Genomic DNA, 18,309 nt, shown 5'->3' on the forward strand with positions numbered 1-18,309 from the left:
TCGCTTCTCTTCCTCGGAATGGGCTGCTGCCTGTCGGTACCGCCCGCTTCCTCCCACCCCTTTTCCTATCCGGCTAAGTCATCGCCGGCTCCGGGCCGCTTTCCCGGACTAGCGAGGTTTACATCTTCTGCGATGTTCTGCATTTTCCTTAACCATTTCTGTCTGCTGGGTTCTCCCAGGGCTGCGGCTCGGTCTTATGTATCCAACCTGCCGTCTCGGTGGACGTTTGCTGTGCCCTCCAAGCCGGAGAGTGTCCGTGTCCGAGGACCCTCAGCCTCGCGGCCCCCGCCCCCAACCTGTGGCTTCCCCGCATTCGTCCTCCACCCCCGCCCCCCGCCCCCCCTGGGAAAGCTTCGGCTGGCCGACGTTCTCCTCTCTGCGGATGGCGCGATTCTCAGTTTTAAGGGTTTCGCGTCCTCGAAGAGAGCGATCTTTCGTGGGGGGCCGGCACACCGGCCCCACAGGACCGTTCGAGAAACGTCCCTTCCGTGAGCCCGAAGAGGGCGACCCCGCCGGCCCCCGCTGCGCGTCCCGGGCTTCTGGGCATCCGCGTGGAGAGGCTTCGTTCCGCCCGGGGGCGCGGGAACCTGTCCCCACCCCCACCGCGCCCCCGGCCGGCCCCCGCTCCGGCGCGCCGCCCGACCTCCGCCCCGGCGCCCGCCCCGCCGCGAGCCCGGCCGCCGCGCCGCCGCCTCACAATGGCCGGGGACCGCCTCACCGCGCGCAAGGATCCCAGCCACGCGCGCTCCCCGCCCCCACCGGCCGCCCGCCCGGGCCCCGGCCTTCGCCCACCCTCCACGTTCCCCTCGCGGCGCCCCTGAGACGAAGGAGAAAGAGGCACGGCTCGCCGCTCTAGTCACGGCCCCAGAGTCGGTCGGACGGGGGCGCAGGGCCGTCGCCGCGCGGGGACTACTTTCCCTCTCGCGGAGGGACTACTTCGCGGAGGCATCGGCGTGGCGGCGCGCACGGCATGGCGGCGGCGGCGGCGCGCCAGAGGTAGAGGGACGCCGGCCCGCTCAGGCCTCGGCGCGGCCTACACGCTTCGCTCGCTCGCTCCCGCCCCGCGCCCCGCGCCCGGCCATGGCGGAGCCCTCGCCCGCCCGACGCCCGGTGCCCCTCATCGAGTCGGGTAAGACGCGCCGCCTGCGCCCTCCCCGCGGCGCCCCCGGCCCGGCCCCGGCCGCGGCCCCCTCCCCGCCGCCCTGCCCGCTCTTGACCCCACTCTCCGTTTTCCCGCAGAGCTGTACTTCCTCATCGCCCGGTACCTATCGGCCGGCCCGTGTCGGAGAGCCGCCCAGGTGAGTGCGGGCCCCGCGGGCGGCGGCGGCGGCGGCGGCCGCGTCCCAGCCCCGGCCCCGCTGCCGCCGCCTGGGGTCGCGGGTGGAGGGCGTCGGGTGGACCCGGGTACCCCCCGCCTCCCTAACTGCGCGTCTCGTCGGCTGCAGGTGCTGGTGCAGGAGCTGGAGCAGTACCAGGTCTGTGCTTCGTGGCGCCCGCCGCGCCCGCCCCGCCGCGTCCCCTCCGTGCTCCCTCCCTACCCTGCCGGGGCCACTCGCCCAACTCCCCACCCCAGCCCACCCCGCGGCCCCCCGCCCGGCCCCGCGGCCCCCAGCCCGGCCCCGCGCGGTGGTCACTCGTGTGCGTCTGGTGTCTTTGCAGTTGCTGCCGAAGAGGTTGGACTGGGAGGGCAACGAGCACAACAGGAGCTACGAGGAATTGGTGAGATTTTTGACATTTCTATCCCCGTGTTTCCGAACATCCGCTCCCCGCCCCCTTGTCGGGGCTCTGGCTCTTGGGGTGAAGCGATCGAGCCGTGCTCGGGGGGCGTCCCGGGATAGCAGGACTCCCTCGGGAGGTTTTGTTTTGTTTTGTTTTGGGGTGGTGGGTTTGTTTTGGTAGGAAACGGCCCCGGGGGGGGGGCGGGTGGAAGGTGGGGGCGACCCCGCACCGCGGTTTGCGGTGGGGTGGGTCCCCAGGTGCTGCTGCCTATGGTGAGAGCCGGGGGCGCGCGTGCGCGCGTGCTGGGGTGGGGGAGCGGTGCGCCAGCCATTCAGTGAGCTGCTCTCATCCTTCTGTTTTCGTACCCGACTTGTAACTCGACCTCTGATTGGTCTTCCCTCCTTTGCCCCGCCCAGCTCCTCTAACCACTTGTTCCCTAGGAATAGAATCATTGGTGTCTGAAAGGTGAAGTGTTCTTCTGTTTAGCGTGTTTTTCTTTTCCCTCAGCAGCGTAATAAAAATCTTGCTGCTGTGACAGTATGCAACTCCTCCAGTACTTTTGCCTCTCTGAACTGTACACTTGTTGAATTCCTTAGAAAACTTTTGAGTTTTAATATTGACCTTGCTGTACTTAATGTAGGCTCTATGCAGTTTCTCGTTTTAGAGCAGCATTGGCATAGATTTCAGTTTTCTTTTTATTGTACTTTGTCAACTTTTTTAGTTGCGCTCACGATATAGAGTCCTTTTTTTAAAATGTTATTTAGTTGAGAGAGAGAGAACTCGCGTGCTTGCGAGTGGGGTTGGTGGGGAGGGGCAGAGAGAGAGAATCCCAAAGAGGCTCTGTGCTGTCAGCGCAGAGCCCAGGTTGGGCTCCATCCCAGGAACTGTGAGGTCATGACCTGAGCCAAAATCAAGAGTTGGACGCTTAACAGACTGAACCATTGAGGCGCCCCTAGCTTCGGTTTTATCCACTCATTTGCCCTTAGTGAAATAAAACATTTTTTCAGAAAAATATTTTTGCCAATTGGTGTATTAGGAAAAAGGGTTTCTTAGTTGCCAAGCAATATCGGCATCTTGTATGAGCCATATAACTGATGACCAAACAAAAACTCTTGAAAGATCTTTTACTTATGACAGTCATATTATCTGTAACGGAATTTGGTAGGATATGGTCACCATTCTTGGATTAAACAAAAGGACAAAAAGTAAACAAGGGGATTTGTCATCTGCATATGAACAGTTAAGTGTTATTGACACTTAAAGTCTGGAGTAACAAAGGATTCTGTTTCAGTTGTCAATTTTAATGTTTACTGGTGTGGACTTTTTATAATTTTTAATGTTCGTGTTTTTTGAGAGCGAGAGTGTGTGAGCAGGGGACAGGCAGAGAGAGAGAGAGACACAGAATCCGAAGCAGGCTTCAGGTTCTGAGCTGTCAGCACAGAGCGGGATGCAGGTCTCCGACTCAACAACTGCGAGACCATGACCTCAGCCGAAGTTGGATGTTTAACTGACTGAGCCACTTAGGCGCCCCTGGTTTAGATTTTTTAAAAGCAAGCACTTAAAATTGAATATTTCCAAGGAAGATTTAAAAAATTCAGCATCATGGCAGAGGTTTTGTTTTCTTGAATTTCTTATTTTGATATTTAAGTCTAGGAAACGTTTAAAGGACTATTCATTGTTTTACTTCTATCAATAAGAGAAAATCGCTTAAATCTTGAGATGCTGTAACTACTGGAAAATGCACTTTTAAAATTTGTGTATATTTTTGGCTTCTTTGTTAGAGGTGCTTAAAACCCCACTTTTAAAATTCTGTTTAAAATTATCCTAGTTCTCTGTGGTATCTCCCTGCGATGTGCAATGCCCTGGGTCATGTCTCATCACCTGGCTCATAGGGTCTGGTGGATAATGTCCTTTACCTTCTCCCGCCTCCACCCATTCCTAGCATTAAGTACGAAGGATGAACTTCTTGTGTATGGGAGAGTTATTTTGTCAGAGTACGTGAGTAGCTGCTAGTTCTCCAGAGTCTGCTCTTTTTTTTTTTTTTTTTTTTTAAGTTTATTTATTTGAGAGAGAAAGCATGAGCAGGGGAGGGGGAGAGAGAGAATCCCAAGCAGGCTACACACATTCAGTGCAGAGTCCGGTATGGGGCTTGAACCCCATGAACTCTGAGATCGTGATCTGAGTGGAACCACCCAGGCGCCCCTGCTTTTCATTTAATTAAGAAGTATTTCAGATATACACAAATAATAATGTCATGAACCATTTTTGCTATCTTTACTTTGGCTTCTATTTGAAGTATTTTTTTTATAAATTACCAGTGCAAATCTTCAAACAGAAAAATAGTGAAATGAACCATACTACTTATCAACCTTGTGATTAGCAAAGAATGTTGCATCTGTTACCTCACTCCCCTGGGCTGTATTGTTTTAAAGCAAATACCAGACATTCCTTTATTTTATTAGTTAACATGCTGAAGTATTTTAAGTAAATCCCAGATCTTACATGTCTTCTCTAAATTCTGCATAGCGCGTCTTGAAAAAATCGAAGGGCTATTTCTTAGACCACCGCAGTGCCAGCATCACACACAATCCAAAGAATAATGTTCTTTGATAATGTGTACATGTAGGCATTACACTTATATATCTATAAGTGTAGATCTATCTATATGTCTGTATGTGTCTAGATCTATATATCTGGGCATTACATTTATATATCTAGTCCCTACTCAGATTTTCCTTTTGTTCCTTGGATTTCTTTTCTTTTGTTTTTTTTTTTTAAAGTTTATTTATTTATTTTGAGAGAGAGAATCTCTCCTTGCAGAACCCAACTCAAGGCTAAAATCCATGAACTATGAGATCATGACCTGAGCTGAAAGAATTGGTCGCTTAACCAACTGAGCCATCCAGGCGCCCCTCCTCGCATTTCTTTTTATATTTAGTTCAAATTGGTTTCAGGCAAGGTCCACGTGTTGTACTGAAGTTACTTTCCATCTCTTTTTTATCTTCCATAGTTTTTGTTCCTGTGCCATCGGTATTCTGAAGACATTTGAGATAGCCTGTAGAATGTTTCACATTCGGGTTTTGTCTGATAGTTTCCTTATGCTATTTGTTTCTTTGTGTTGTTTAATTTACTCCTTTTTCTCAATAATAGTCCTCCTTCTTGGATCAGAGTCATCTGGGGAGCTTTACAAAATCTGGATGCCCGGGCCACGTTCCACACCAGTTAAATCAGAATTTTTGTGGTGAGACTGGGTATCGCTATAGTTTGAAACCTTTCAGGTGATTCCAGTGTCACTGTTGACAGAGTTATAGTTTATCTTAGACTTGGGACTATGTTATCATTCCAGCCTGTACTTTGGAAGCAAGATTATTTTTGATACTTAAGACAATTGAGATTCTTTATCTCTCAGTACCTAGCCCTGCGTTAGCAGTTGGGCCTGTGAATTCATAAAATGTAGTTCAGATTTTTATGATTTATAGGTGGTGAACACAAGAGAGGAAGAAGGAAATGGAGCTATAGAGTGGGGCCCGGGAGTGAGGAAGAACTCGATTTGTAGAGGAGCATGTTTAAATGAGGCGAATGTGATTCCATAGACTTCGTAATTTAGTAGTGTGCAGTTTTATAGGCCACTGTCTTCCTTAACCAGTAAATAAAATCTGAAAGTCCTTCTATTGGAGTTTATCATTAGGGGATTTATTGTCATGCTTTTTTTAAAAAAAAAAATAATGTTTGAGTAGGCCTATAGCACAATGAAGACTTAAAAGTTATTTTTATTTATGCAGTTTATTAGAGTTATAAGTAGTAATTTTTCTTAAGTCTTTAAGTTACAAATCTTATAAATTTAGTGATATTTCTAGAAACAAGTTTATTTTATTTTTTACTGTTTAATTTGTAATGAGAATTTAATCTTAAGATATTTAACACCACTTAATTGTCTTAAATTTCCTTGGGCATTTCACACTATGTTACAAATCTATGATTATTTCAGTCCCCTCAAGATGGCTAACTTTGTCAAATGTGTTACCTTTTTTTTTTTTAAGCTTATTTATTTATTTTAAGAGAGAGATTCCCAAGCAGGCTCTCTGCATTGTCCATGCAGAATGCAGTGTGGGGCTTGAACTCCCGAACTGTGAGATCATGCCCTGACTGGGCATGAAATCAGGAGTTGTATGCTTAGCTGACTGAGCCATCCAGGTACCCCTAAGTGTAATCTTTCTAAAATTTAACTTTTGTAAATATATTTTAAATTTACTGTAGTAAATTATTCTTTTTTGCTCTGCCAAACATTAAAAATAGTTCAGTCATTACGAAACTTGTTACTATATCAGAATAACTAATTGGCACCAACATATCAATACTTTCTTCTTTTTTTCATTTCTTAGTTGTCGATCTTCTTGGGTTACGAATTAACTCCCCAAATCAAGGTGGGGGTGGGGAAGCAGTATTACCATCGTGAACTCCCTACTGGATTAGGGAATCAGGCTTAAGGTAGATCATAAGGCTAGACTTGGAATTTGGGTGCCTAGTTAGATAGACTCTACTCGTGTGTCAGGTTGATCGTTTTTAATGGCAAACTTCCTTATTTACCTATTTAAAACAAAAACAACTTTATTGGATAACTGTATTGTAACTGACTCCACTATTTTGTTTTCATTGTCGGATTCTAGCACTAACCTCTTTCCTCTGGGGATTCTGCATTTCCTTTGTAGTTGACTATAGCGATTTATTCTATAGGCATTTCATTGATAATTTGGGAACACTTGATGATCATGGCAATATGATGACAAGTTACTGCCTAGCAATGTAACGTTATAGACATTAGAAACTTGGGTTTTTGTGCCGGGTATATGGGCTGTAATCCTGATTTGTGCTGCCTAGCAGGTGTTTAATCTTACGCAGTTTGTTTATTATTTACTTATTTTTTATTTATTTTTTAATGTGAAATTTATTGTCAAATTGGTTTCCATACAACACTCAGTGCTCATCCCAACAGGTGCCCTCCTCAATACCCATCACCCACCCTCCATCAACCCTCAGTTTGTTCTCAGGTTTTAAGAGTCTCTTATGTTTTGGCTCCCTCCCTCTCTAACCTTTTTTTGTTTTTTCCCTTCCCCGCCCCCATGGTCTTCTGTTAAGTTTCTCAGGATCCACCTAAGAGTGAAAACATATGGTATCTGTCTTTCTCTGTATGACATTTCACTTAGCATAACACTCTCCAGTTCCATCCATGTTGCTACAAAAGGCCAGATTTCATTCTTTATCATTACCAAGTAGTATTCCATTGTGTATATAAACCACAATTTCTTTATCCATTCATCAGTTGATGGACACTTAGGCTCTTCCATAATTTGGCTATTGTTGAAAGTGCTGCTGTAAACATTGGGGTACAAGTGCCCCTATGCATCAGCACTCCTGTATCCCTTGGGTAAATTCCTAGCAGTGCTATTGCTGGGTCATAGGGTAGATCTATTTTTAATTTTTTGAGGAACCTCCACACTGTTTTCCAGAGTGGCTGCACCATTAGGCAGTTTATTTAATCTCTACCTCAGTTTCTTGAGCTGTGCAACAAAGATGATAATAATTGTATCAAAGCATTGGTAAACATGGGAAAAAAATGGCCTTCAGTGCCCGGCACACAGTAATAATCAGCATTTACAAGTAATGCTGGTAGAACAAAAGTCATGATTGTGTAGCCTGCCCCTTCCCTTAATTTATTTTGGTAGGGTCTTAATGAGATAATAAAATACAGTCTCTCTGAACTCTTAGGTCTAAATGAATGATACCTGCCACTTAACCCCTTTATGGATGAACACAATGTGGGATGGGGCACTGATGGTACTTTGTAGCTCAGTGCTGAATAATGGTAGTGCTGTTGCTACATGTGAGTCACCCAGCCTTGACTGTACTCCTTTATTTTAAGCCCTACTCCCAACATGGGGCTTGTACTCAGTATCCCGAGATCAAGAGCATGCTCTACTGACTGACCCAGCCAAGCACTCCAACTGTGCTACTTTGAAAGAATAGTTATTACTTTGTTCTCAGAGGCTCACCTAATCATAACATTTATTTCCATCTAAGGGACAAGTCACATGACTTTTTTCATTTCAGATCTTCTAAATTCTACAGATTGTCGCCAGCTAGTTCTGTTGGTTTCTGAGAAGGATTGTGGATAATCTCCAAGTGTGACTGTAGAGTTGTCTTTTTTCTTTTTCCAGTTTTTTATTTACGTATGTTATTAGGTATATACAAATATATAATTGTTATCTTTCTCTTGAATTGACTTCCCCTCTTTTTTTTTTTTTTTAAGTAGACTTCATTTTTTAGAGCAGTTTCAGGTTCACAGCAAAATTGAGCAGAAGGTAGAGATTTCCCCCTGTAAGCGCACAGTCTCCCTCATTATCCGCATCCCTCAGAATGGTATGTTTGTTGCAGTCGATGGAGCTATATTGACCCATCATAATCCCCCAAGTCCTTAGTTTCCATCATGACTCTCCTATGTTTACATTAGGTACTCTTAGTGTTGTACCTTTTGTAGGTTTAGACAAAAGACACGTACCCACTAATAGAGTATCATACAGAGTAATTCTGCCCTAAAAATCCTCTGTGCTCTGCCTGATTATCCCTCCCGCCCTCTCAACCACTGATCTTGTCCCTGTTTCCATAGTTTTGTGTTTTCCAGAATTTGACTTTTTTTTTTTTTTAATTGGGAAATGTTCTTTATCTCATAAAAGCTTCTCACCCCCAAGTCTGACTTGGCCTCACTTTACTACAGCCTGCCCAGCTTTCTTTCCATTGGTGATGGTGTAGCACATCATTTTTTGTTTTCTCTCCTTTTAGTAAAGCCGTTTCCCCATGTGCTCATTTCTAAGTATGGTTCCGGTAAACAACATATGGTTTTATTATTCAGTCTTTTAGTTAGAGTCTTCAAACTATTTGCAATTTAATTAACTTACATAATTACTTAAAATTGTGTGAAGTCTACCAGGTACCTGTTTTTATATGTGTTCCATCTCTTTAGTACTGCTCTCTTTTGGATTATTACACTGTTCTTTATTGCTTTCTGGCTATATACCCTTTTATTATTATTTTAGTGGTTAGAGGTTACAAGTTACTTCACCACTTCCCAAATCAATAAAATTAAAACTGTTAGTTGATACCCTTTTGTCCTTTGGACTATTATGGTATTTTATGTATGTTATGAATTTTCCAGATATTATTGCTGTAGTTTTAAAGTTGATATTCATTTGCTTACCCCCCTGTATACCTTTCCTTGTATTTTTAGTTCATTCTTGTCTTCCCATTTGTCTTATCTGTGATTATTTTTCTTCAGTCTGCACAACTTATTCTGTTATTTTTTTTAATGAAGTTTTGTTGGCAATGACTTTGGTTTTCCTTTAATTTTTCCTTTTAATTTTTTTGGTCGGAAAACATTTTTGTTTTTATTTAAAAAAATTTTTTTAACATTTATTCATTTTTGAGAGACAGAGAGAGACAGAGTGTGAGTGGGGGAGGGGCAGAGAGAGAGGGAGACACAGGATCTGAAGCAGACTCCAGGCTCTGAGCTGTCAGCACAGAGCCTGACGTGGGGCTCGAACTCACAGACTGTGAGATCGTGACCTGAGCTGAAGTTGGGACGCTCAAGCAACTGAACCCAGGTGCTCTGTTATGTGTTTATTTTTAAAGATTGTTTTATTTATTTTTTAAGATTGATTTATTTATTTTGAGAGAGAGTACAGCATGCAAGCAGGGGAAAGAGAGAGAGAGAGATGGAGAGGAAGAATCCTGAGCAGGCTCTGCAGTGTGGAGCCAGATGCAGGGCTTGAATTCATGAACCATGAGTTCAAGACCTGAGCTGAAATCAGGAGTCCTAATGCTTAACAGACAGAGCCACCTATGGTGCCCCTTAAAGCTTGTTTTAAAGGTGAAATTCTGATTGGTGTGTTTTTTTTTTTTCCTTGTAGCACTCCATATTAAAAAATTGGCATTCTTACTATTTCCCCTTTCAAGATAATGCTTTTTTTCCTGGTTGCTTTTTAAGATTTTCATTTTGCCTTTGGTTTTCAGCAGTTTTACTGTGATATACTGTAGTTGTTACCTATTGCTGCATAACTGGCTACCCCAAAATATAGTGGCTTAAAACAACGAAGATTGTACTTGCAGGCTCAGCCGAACTGAGTCCTCTCAATCCCTCTCAAGGCTGTAATCCAGGTGTTGGCCAGATCTGGGGTTTCAACTGAAGACCTGACTGGAAGGGTCTGTTTCCAAGCTCACATAGTTTTTGGCTGGATTCAGTTCTTGGAAGGGGTTGGACTGAGAAGTCTCAGTTCCTCCTTGTCTGTTGGCCACTCTCAGCTTCTTGCCACTTGTCCAAAATGGCAGCTTGATTCATCAAAAGGTGAAAGCAGAATAGGCAATAATAGTCTGCTAGTTAAGACAGCAGTCATAGTCTTCTGTAACCTTACAGGGGAAGTGGTATCGATACCCTCCACGTTAGCTGTATTCTGTCAGTTGTAAGTAACCTACTCAAGGGGAGGGGATTTCATAAGGTTGGCAGTACCAGGAAGTGGGGGTCATTGGAGGCCACGTCAGAAGTTGCCTCCTCCAGGCATGTAGGTGGTTTTCTTTGGATTTACTCTGCTTGAGGTTGTCCGAACTTCTTGAACCTATAGGATATCAAATAGTCTCGTGTGTAAAGTTCAAAATGGGGGGGGGGGCACCTGGGTGGCTCAGTTGATTGAGTGTTCGGCTTCAACTCAGGTTGTGATCTCACCGTTCGTGGTTCAAGCCTTGTATCAGGCTCGCTGCTGTCAGCACAGAGCCTGCTTCGGATCCTTTGTCCCCTTCTACTCTGTCCTTTGCCTGCTTGTGCTCTTTCTCTCTCTCAAAAATAAATAAACCTAAAAAAAAAAAAAAAGAGTCCCAAATGAAAAGAATGGAAGAATGAGGCAGAAGAAGTATTTTGAAGAGATAATGGTTGAGCATTTTTAACATCTGGGGCCTTCTCTGGGACCACTGTTGACTACTTCCTCTCTTGGTTACGGATCACATTTTGCTTTGTTGTGTATCTTATCTGTATCTCCTCCTCTTTTGAAGTATGTTGGGCTGTTCTGTGTGAAAAGAGTAGAGGTTTAGGTAATGTAATCGGTCTCGGTAAAGGATGCCCCCTTTTCTCTCAAGTTCTTAGTGCTGGGGGCTGAGTTATCTACGTTGTGTCGTGTTTGGTGGTCTCTGGGCTTTGTGGCAGCTGTAGTTGCAGTCAGTTCATTGGCATCCCACGGTTTAAGGATGGGACCAGGACTTGCCTCTCCAGCAGAGTTTGGGGTTTGGGCACAGGTGAGATTCCTGGGATGTCTGTGTCATAGCCAAGTTGCCAGCTTCCCAAACTTTGTAAGATCTTGCTCTGTTTTATAGCCCAGTTGCCGACTTTTTTGAGTTGCTGAGATCTCTTTGCTTTCCAGTTCTGCCCTCGGCTTTCTACTCTGCTGTCGCATCCCTAGCGTTCAGAGGGTCTCTGGAGCGCACTTGCAGTGGACAGGGGGCTCCCCCAGCTGTTCCGCATCCCGTCTTTCGCCCCGTGCAGTTGGTGACTCTGTCCCGAGGCCCCAAGCATTCTCCTCCTCAGGCATCAGGCATGATAGCCGGCAGGTGGCCGTGAAGTTTAAGAGGTTGGCAGGTTTTTCCTTATTCAGTTTTTCCTGTCTCTCTGCTACAAATCAAAGCAGCTGTGAATCTTTTTCTGGTCACAGACGGGCTCACCAGTTTCTGGGGTGGAGTTGATGCAGACGTGTTTTGTCAGCTCAGTGATGGGTTAAAACATCATTTTTAAGCTAAACCAACCTGTTCTCATTGTTCAAGTGAGGGCAGTAGCTTCAGACATTATCTCTTTTTAATGGTTGGAATATGTGACTACATGCGGGGCATGTAACTGCAGTCTTCTGCGGGTGCACCTGTCCTTCCTGGCAGTAGTGGGTTCTCAGTGTTTATTGAAGGAGTTAAGGTGGCTTAATGCTTAAGGTGTGTTTTCTAAGAACCGATCATCACTAATTTGGTTATTAAATGATTTTTTTTGGTACGATCTTTTATTTCTTAAAATCTCTCAGGTCTGCGCTTCATTTGTAGGTCAGAGCAACTTACGGCACCAGAATGGCTGTGAAACATGGAAGTTATACGTCTTTTTTTTTTTTTTTTAATTTTTTTTTTTCAACGTTTATTTATTTTTGGGACAGAGAGAGACAGCGCATGAACGGGCGAGGGGCAGAGAGAGAGGGAGACACAGAATCGGAAACAGGCTCCAGGCTTTGAGCCATCAGCCCAGAGCCTGACGCGGGGCTCGAACTCCCGGACCGCGAGATAGGGACCTGGCTGAAGTCGGACGCTTAACCGACTGCGCCACCCAGGCGCCCCTTTTTTTTTTTTTAAAGCTCTTTAAACCATTTCATTAGGAGCATACAAAATAGAATCATTCAGTGATTATTTACTATCTTTCCTTTATTATGTAGAAGTGGGAAAGTGGCATGTTGAGCACAAAACTTTTGTGTTAATGTTATGTAATAACCATAGCAGCATAGGATGAATTATGCGTGGGGTATTCAGAATTTGGCGGAGGCTTTGACTTTGCTTGTTATTGGTAATGGGGTGGGTGAATGACATTTGGATGTTAGAGTCTAGCTACTTAGAAAAAATTCTCTATGTTGATTTTTTTTTATTTTTGAGAGCGAGGTCGCACACACGTGTGGTGGAAGGGGAGAGGGAGGGAGACAGAAGGATCCAAAGCGGGCTCTGTGCTGAAAGCAGACACCCTGATGTGGGCTCGAACTCGCTGAACCACAAGATCGTGACCTGAAGTTGGATACTTAACCGACTGAGCCACCTGGGCACCTACCTCTCTCTATGTTGATTTTAATCGGTTTGCATATATTTGGCTTTAAAAACTTCCAGGGGCCACTTCGGCTCTAAGACTTTTGATGCTCCTTAATTATCTTGTTACTTGGCATTTTTCTTAGGATGCAGGATAGCCGATTGCAGTGATGCAGTGATGCGGGGAGTTGTGACCCTAGACAGCCTGGGTTCTTACTTTTAGCTTTGCCGTTTATCAGCTCTTTGGTTCTGGGCAGGTTCTTTGGTGTCTGTGCTTGTGTTTTCTCACCTGTAAAATGAAGGTGAATAGTTTGGAGGTATAGTAAGTGAGCGTATATAAAGTTCTTAGAACAGCATCAGGTAGTAATCACCGTGTAAGTGTTAACTATTGTCAGTAACGAAGAACTGAATGAGTCAAAACCTTAAAATACTTAGAAGTGTACCTTGTACGTTGCAAGTGTGTAGTATTACCTATTGTTTTTGCTTAGAAAGTACCTTGTCCCAGGTCCCATAACTAGTTAGGTAGGGCTGTTAGGCACATTTCCTCAGGGTCAGAAGAGTCTAGCACCCTTCTTATTCCAGTATTTGTTAAACTCTCATTGGTATGTTTGAGGCTGGATTCCACATTGAGAGACTTTTGCTTGAGAAAGACTTTGTGGTAGAGCCTCAGTTTGTTTTCTATTATTATTTTTCATGTTTATTTTTTAATTTACATCCAAGTTAGCATATATAGTGCTATAATTTCAGGAGTAGATTCCAGTGATTCACCCCCTATGTGTAACACCCATACGAGTTGCTCATCCCAACAAGTGTCTTCCTTAATGCCCCTTACCCATTTAGCCCATCCCCTCACCTACAACCCCTCCAGCAACCCTCTGTTTGTTCTGTTTTTAAGAGTCTCTTATGTTTTGTCCCCCTTCCTTGTTTTTATATTATTTTTGCTCCCCTTCCCTTGTGTTCATCTGTTTCGTGTCTCAAATTCCTCATATGAGTGAAGTCATGTGATATTTGTCTTTCTCTGACTAATTTCACTTAGCATAATACCCTCCAGTTCCATCCACGTAGTCGCCAGTGGCAAGATTTCATTCTTTTTGATTGCCGAGTAATACTCTATTTTATATATGTACCACATCTTCTTTATCCATTCATCCATCGATGGACATTTGGGCTCTCTCCATACTTTGGCTATTGTCGATAGCGCTGCTATAAACATTGGGGTGCATGTGTCCCTTTGAAACAGCACACCTGTATCCCTTGGATAAATACCTAGTAGTGCAATTGCTGGGTCGTCGGGTGGTTCTATTTTTAATTTTTTGGGGGAATCTCTATACTGTTTTCCAGAGTGGCTGCACCAGTTTGCATTCCTACCAGCAGTGCAAAAGAGATTGTTAGAGCCTCAATTTAAAGTCTTAAGTTTTGTCTCTATTAAATTTAGCTTCTATTTATATGTAAATGTTCGAAGATGTTGATAGTGGTCTTTCTATAGGGGTGTAACTAAAAAGTGATGTAATTAGTTCATTAGCCTTTTCTCTGTAATCTGACCAAAAATTGTCCTAATATTAAATAAAAATTTCTGGGGCGCCTGGGTGGCTCAGTTGGTTGAGCATCCGACTTTGGCTCAGGTCATGATCTCGTAGTTCGTGAGTTCGAGCCCCACATCCGGCTCTGTGCTGACAGCTTGGAGCCTGGGGCCTGGTTCGGATTCTGTGTTGTGTCTCCCTCTCTCTGCCCCTTTCCCCCTCGTGTTCTGTCTCTGTCTCGCAAAGATGAATAAACGTTAAAAAATAAATTAAATGAATAAAAATTTCTAATGTTTATTGTAGAATATTTAGAAAATGTGAAAGTGAGAAAAAAATCATGAAAGTGAGAAGTGCTTATTTTTCTTCATGCTAGACTCTAACAAAAATAGGATCTTTAAAAAGATACTATTTTGTGGGGCGCCTGGGTGGCGCAGTCGGTTAAGCGTCCGACTTCAGCCAGGTCACGATCTCGCGGTCCGGGAGTTCGAGCCCCGCGTCGGGCTCTGGGCTGATGGCTCAGAGCCTGGAGCCTGTTTCCGATTCTGTGTCCCCCTCTCTCTCTGCCCCTCCCCCGTTCATGCTCTGTCTCTCTCTGTCCCAAAAATAAATAAACGTTGAAAAAAAAAATTAAAAAAAAAAAAAAAGATACTATTTTGTGAATTCCTTTCAATTTCTCTGGAAAATTTTATCTGTTTGCCTGTTGTACATTTGGTTGGTTTCTAGTTTTTTTTTCTGTTAGTGATTCCATGAATATCAAAGTAAGATCTGTGTGTCTTTGCATTTGTACATAATTATCACTTGTCATAAACTTCTAGAAACTTAATCATTGAGTAAAATGGTTTACTTTTTTTTTTTTAAGTTTGTTTATTTATTTATGTAAGCTCTACACCCACAGTGAGGCTCAAACTCACCACCCCAGGATCAAAAGTCTAATGGTCTTCTGACTGAACCAGTTAGGCGGCCCTCAGTAGCTAATGTTTGAGTCATTTTTTTTGCCAAGTACCGCACAAAAGTTAGGAGATTTAACCTATGTAATCTCGTATCCTTTTAGCAATCCTATCACCTTGTATGTATTGTGATTTCCCAGTTTGAGATGAGTCGTGAAGGAACAAGTAACTTCAGTGAGGTTCTATTCCTAAGGGGCAGGTCCAGCTGAAGGCCGCTTTGTGTGATACTTATTCATGAACGTCTGATGCATTTGTTCAGTAAATGAATGCCTGCTGTAGTCAGAGTTCCGGGGAGACCAGTGTGGATGAGATGGACAAGGCTTCTGTTCTCATGGGGTTTTACACCCTCGGGGTAAAACTGACCTGAAGCAGCAGACAAGCTACTGTAATACAGATTCACAGAGGTGTTAGGGATCGGGAAAGGGGGGGGGGGCAGGATATTTTAGGTGGGTGGGGAGGAAAAGCGCTTATTGATGGGGTAACCTTTGACCTGGAGGGCGGAAAGGAAATGTGGAGCCCTGAGAGAGGACGGGTAGAAAGAGTGGTTGCAATCCGTCTTAAAAACCTGCGTGACGTCTGACCCACCAGTTACAGGCTTAAGATGTTTTTGAAGGAAGTTTGTTTTGTGACTTGACAATTCATCTTTTCTGAATTACCTTTTTTTTTCAACGTTTTTATTTATTTTTGGGACAGAGAGAGACAGAGCATGAACGGGGGAGGGGCAGAGAGAGAGGGAGACATAGAATCGGAAACAGGCCCCAGGCTCTGAGCCATCAGCCCAGAGCCCGACGCGGGGCTCGAACTCCCGGACCTCGAGATCGTGACCTGGCTGAAGTCGGACGCTGAACCGACTGCGCCACCCAGGCGCCCCCTGAATTACCTTTTTATATCTTTTACTTGCTTTTCCACTGCTGTCTTAAGCCATTTTGTAAGAATTCTTCATCTCTAGGTTATTCTTTAGTCTGCTGAGTTCTAGGTTCCTTTCCCAGCTTGCAGGCTGCTTTTTAGTTTCGCTGGGAGTTTTTTTCCAGAGGTTTAAGATTTTTACTTTTGTTATATCTGTGAATCTTTATTTTGTCTTTAGGGTTGTCCTTAAAGCCCTTCTGTACTCCAAGATTAATATTTTAAAAGGCAGTGTTATGTATTTATTCCTCAATACTTTTTCTAGTCTGTTTGTAGTTTCTCTGTAATGTCTCCATGTTCAGTTTATTTGAGCATGTGGTTGATGTGAGGTATGAATCTAGCCTTTTGCAAATTGTCAGTTTGCAAGTACTGTTTGAGTCTTGTCTCCTTTCTCTACAGGGAGCGCTGTCATCATCATTTACTACGTTCTTGCTGACTTGCATCTGGACTTTTCTGTTCCTATAATATCCAGTTCTATTTTAGTGGTCAGATTTTATATATATATTAAAATTCTTTAAGTGTTTATTTATTTGAGGGAGACATGACCTGAGGCAAAGTCGGACGCTTAACCAACTGAGCCACCCAGGCACCCCTGACTAGGTTTTATTTCTGTTGGTCGTTTGGAATATGACAGACTTCTCGACGAAATGATGAACTAAGTCTGACTAGAAGATGTTTTGCATTAATCTTGAAATCTGTGATCTTTACTATGTTCATGAGGCTGGAATTGTTACTTGATCAGTACTTTACTATTTCATATTTTCTGTAGGCTGTTGCATGTTTAAAATCCATACATTTTGAAGTGTGCCTCTTGTTTTAATACATCTTGTGAAGCAATATTTAAAAAAAAACAAAAAAAAGGTTTGGCTTTTGGGAAGTATTTGTCTCTTCATTAAGTTCCATGTAGGATCCAGACTTTTAATTAGTCTTCACACAGGCTTATTTTAATTATGTTCTGCTTAGAAAATTTAGTTATTTTCACATGGTACAACAGAATAATCTCAAGTTTAATGGTTTCTTTTCAGAACTCAGTTGATTTAAGGATAAAGCCTTGAGTATTTTGCTTTTTGAATTTTGTTCTTTTCAGATGATCTTCCTCTATTTGATGGTCTGAACTCCCTGTCAAGGAATGTTAGAAGTCGGGTGCACCTGGATGGCTCAGTCATTTAAGGGTCTGACTCTTGATTTTTATTCAGGTCATGATCTCAGGGTTGTGAGATTAAGCCCCTGGCATTGGACTCTTCACTGACAGCACGGGGCCTGCCTGGGATTCTCTCTCTCCCCCCCTCTGTCTCTCTGTTCCTCCTCTGTGCATTTTCTCTGTCTCTCTTTAAACATTTAAGAAGGATATCAGAAATCAAAAAATATAAAAAATCTTAGATTTCTTCTGAATAATTTATAATTTGGAAAAGCTTTTATAGTCTAGAAGTAGGGGTCATTGTTTTGCTAAGGGAAGAAGAAAATGAAATGAATAGATTGCATAGAAATGCTAACTAAGGATATATCTTCGTTTAGTATTGGCTTAAGCATTAATAGTATTTTCTAGGCAAGCCTCACTTTATGGGATGGCTGGTAGGTGACTTTGCTTCAGATTTGCAGGTTGGTGGACAATGCTGTTATGATTTGTGTGATTGCATTGCATGTGATAACAGCCTCATGAAATACTTCATTTCCTTAGAAGCAATGGCCTAAATCATAAAGATATATAATGCTTTCTTTCATTTAATGGTTTCATTAAAGATAGTCTCTGTCTCTTGGATAGGGCAGATTGACGTTTGGTTTTTTCCTTCTCAAACTTCTCGTTTTATTGTTACCATCATATCCTAGAAATAATGGGAAAGAAGGTTTTTTTTTGTTTTTTTTTTACCCCCCGCTGTGGTTCTTTTATTAGGGAGCAGAATTTTTCAGGAACATTCTCCTGCCCTAGAAGATTTCTTCTCTGTTTCATTGACCAGAACTAGATCAATGGCTGCCTAGTTAGGAAAGAGTTTAGAAAAACGAGGCTCTGCTGAAGTTGGGGAGGTAGTGGCTATTGGATAAACAAACATGGTCTGCTCTGGGAAGCTAATAAACTCTTTTCTGAATTAAAATAAAAGCTTTTTTTTCCTTTTTTTCTTTTAAGATTTTATTTTTAATCTCTACACCCAATGTAGGGCTTGAATCCACAGTCCTGAGATCAAGAGTCTCACGCTCTACCAACTGAGCCAGCCAGGTGCCCCAGAATAAATGCTTTTGAATGAAGGATTTTCATGCTAACATTAGAACGTTTCTCTGCCTAGGTACCTTTGTATAAACCGAGGGTTAAGCTCTTTTCCCCTCTTATTTCTATAACGATATTTATCTTGCCATTGACTACTAAGCTT

The 18,309-nt window shown here is 43.5% G+C and overlaps 1 protein-coding gene across 1 annotated transcript in view; it reads left to right on the forward strand.

Annotated features, from left to right (window-relative positions):
- The first annotated feature begins 840 nt into the window (after positions 1-840).
- Positions 841-18,309, forward strand: part of BRWD1 (bromodomain and WD repeat domain containing 1) — a 126,570-nt gene continuing 109,101 nt past the window's right edge. Inside the window, exons 1-4 of the mRNA XM_043593587.1 lie at positions 841-1,129; positions 1,240-1,298; positions 1,446-1,475; positions 1,660-1,719. Coding sequence (XP_043449522.1) covers positions 1,081-1,129; positions 1,240-1,298; positions 1,446-1,475; positions 1,660-1,719 — 198 coding nt within the window. The 5' untranslated portion in view covers positions 841-1,080. The remainder of the gene's footprint in view (positions 1,130-1,239; positions 1,299-1,445; positions 1,476-1,659; positions 1,720-18,309) is intronic.

This window comes from Prionailurus bengalensis, chromosome C2, assembly GCF_016509475.1.
Source record: "Prionailurus bengalensis isolate Pbe53 chromosome C2, Fcat_Pben_1.1_paternal_pri, whole genome shotgun sequence".
Lineage (NCBI taxonomy): Eukaryota > Metazoa > Chordata > Mammalia > Carnivora > Felidae > Prionailurus > Prionailurus bengalensis.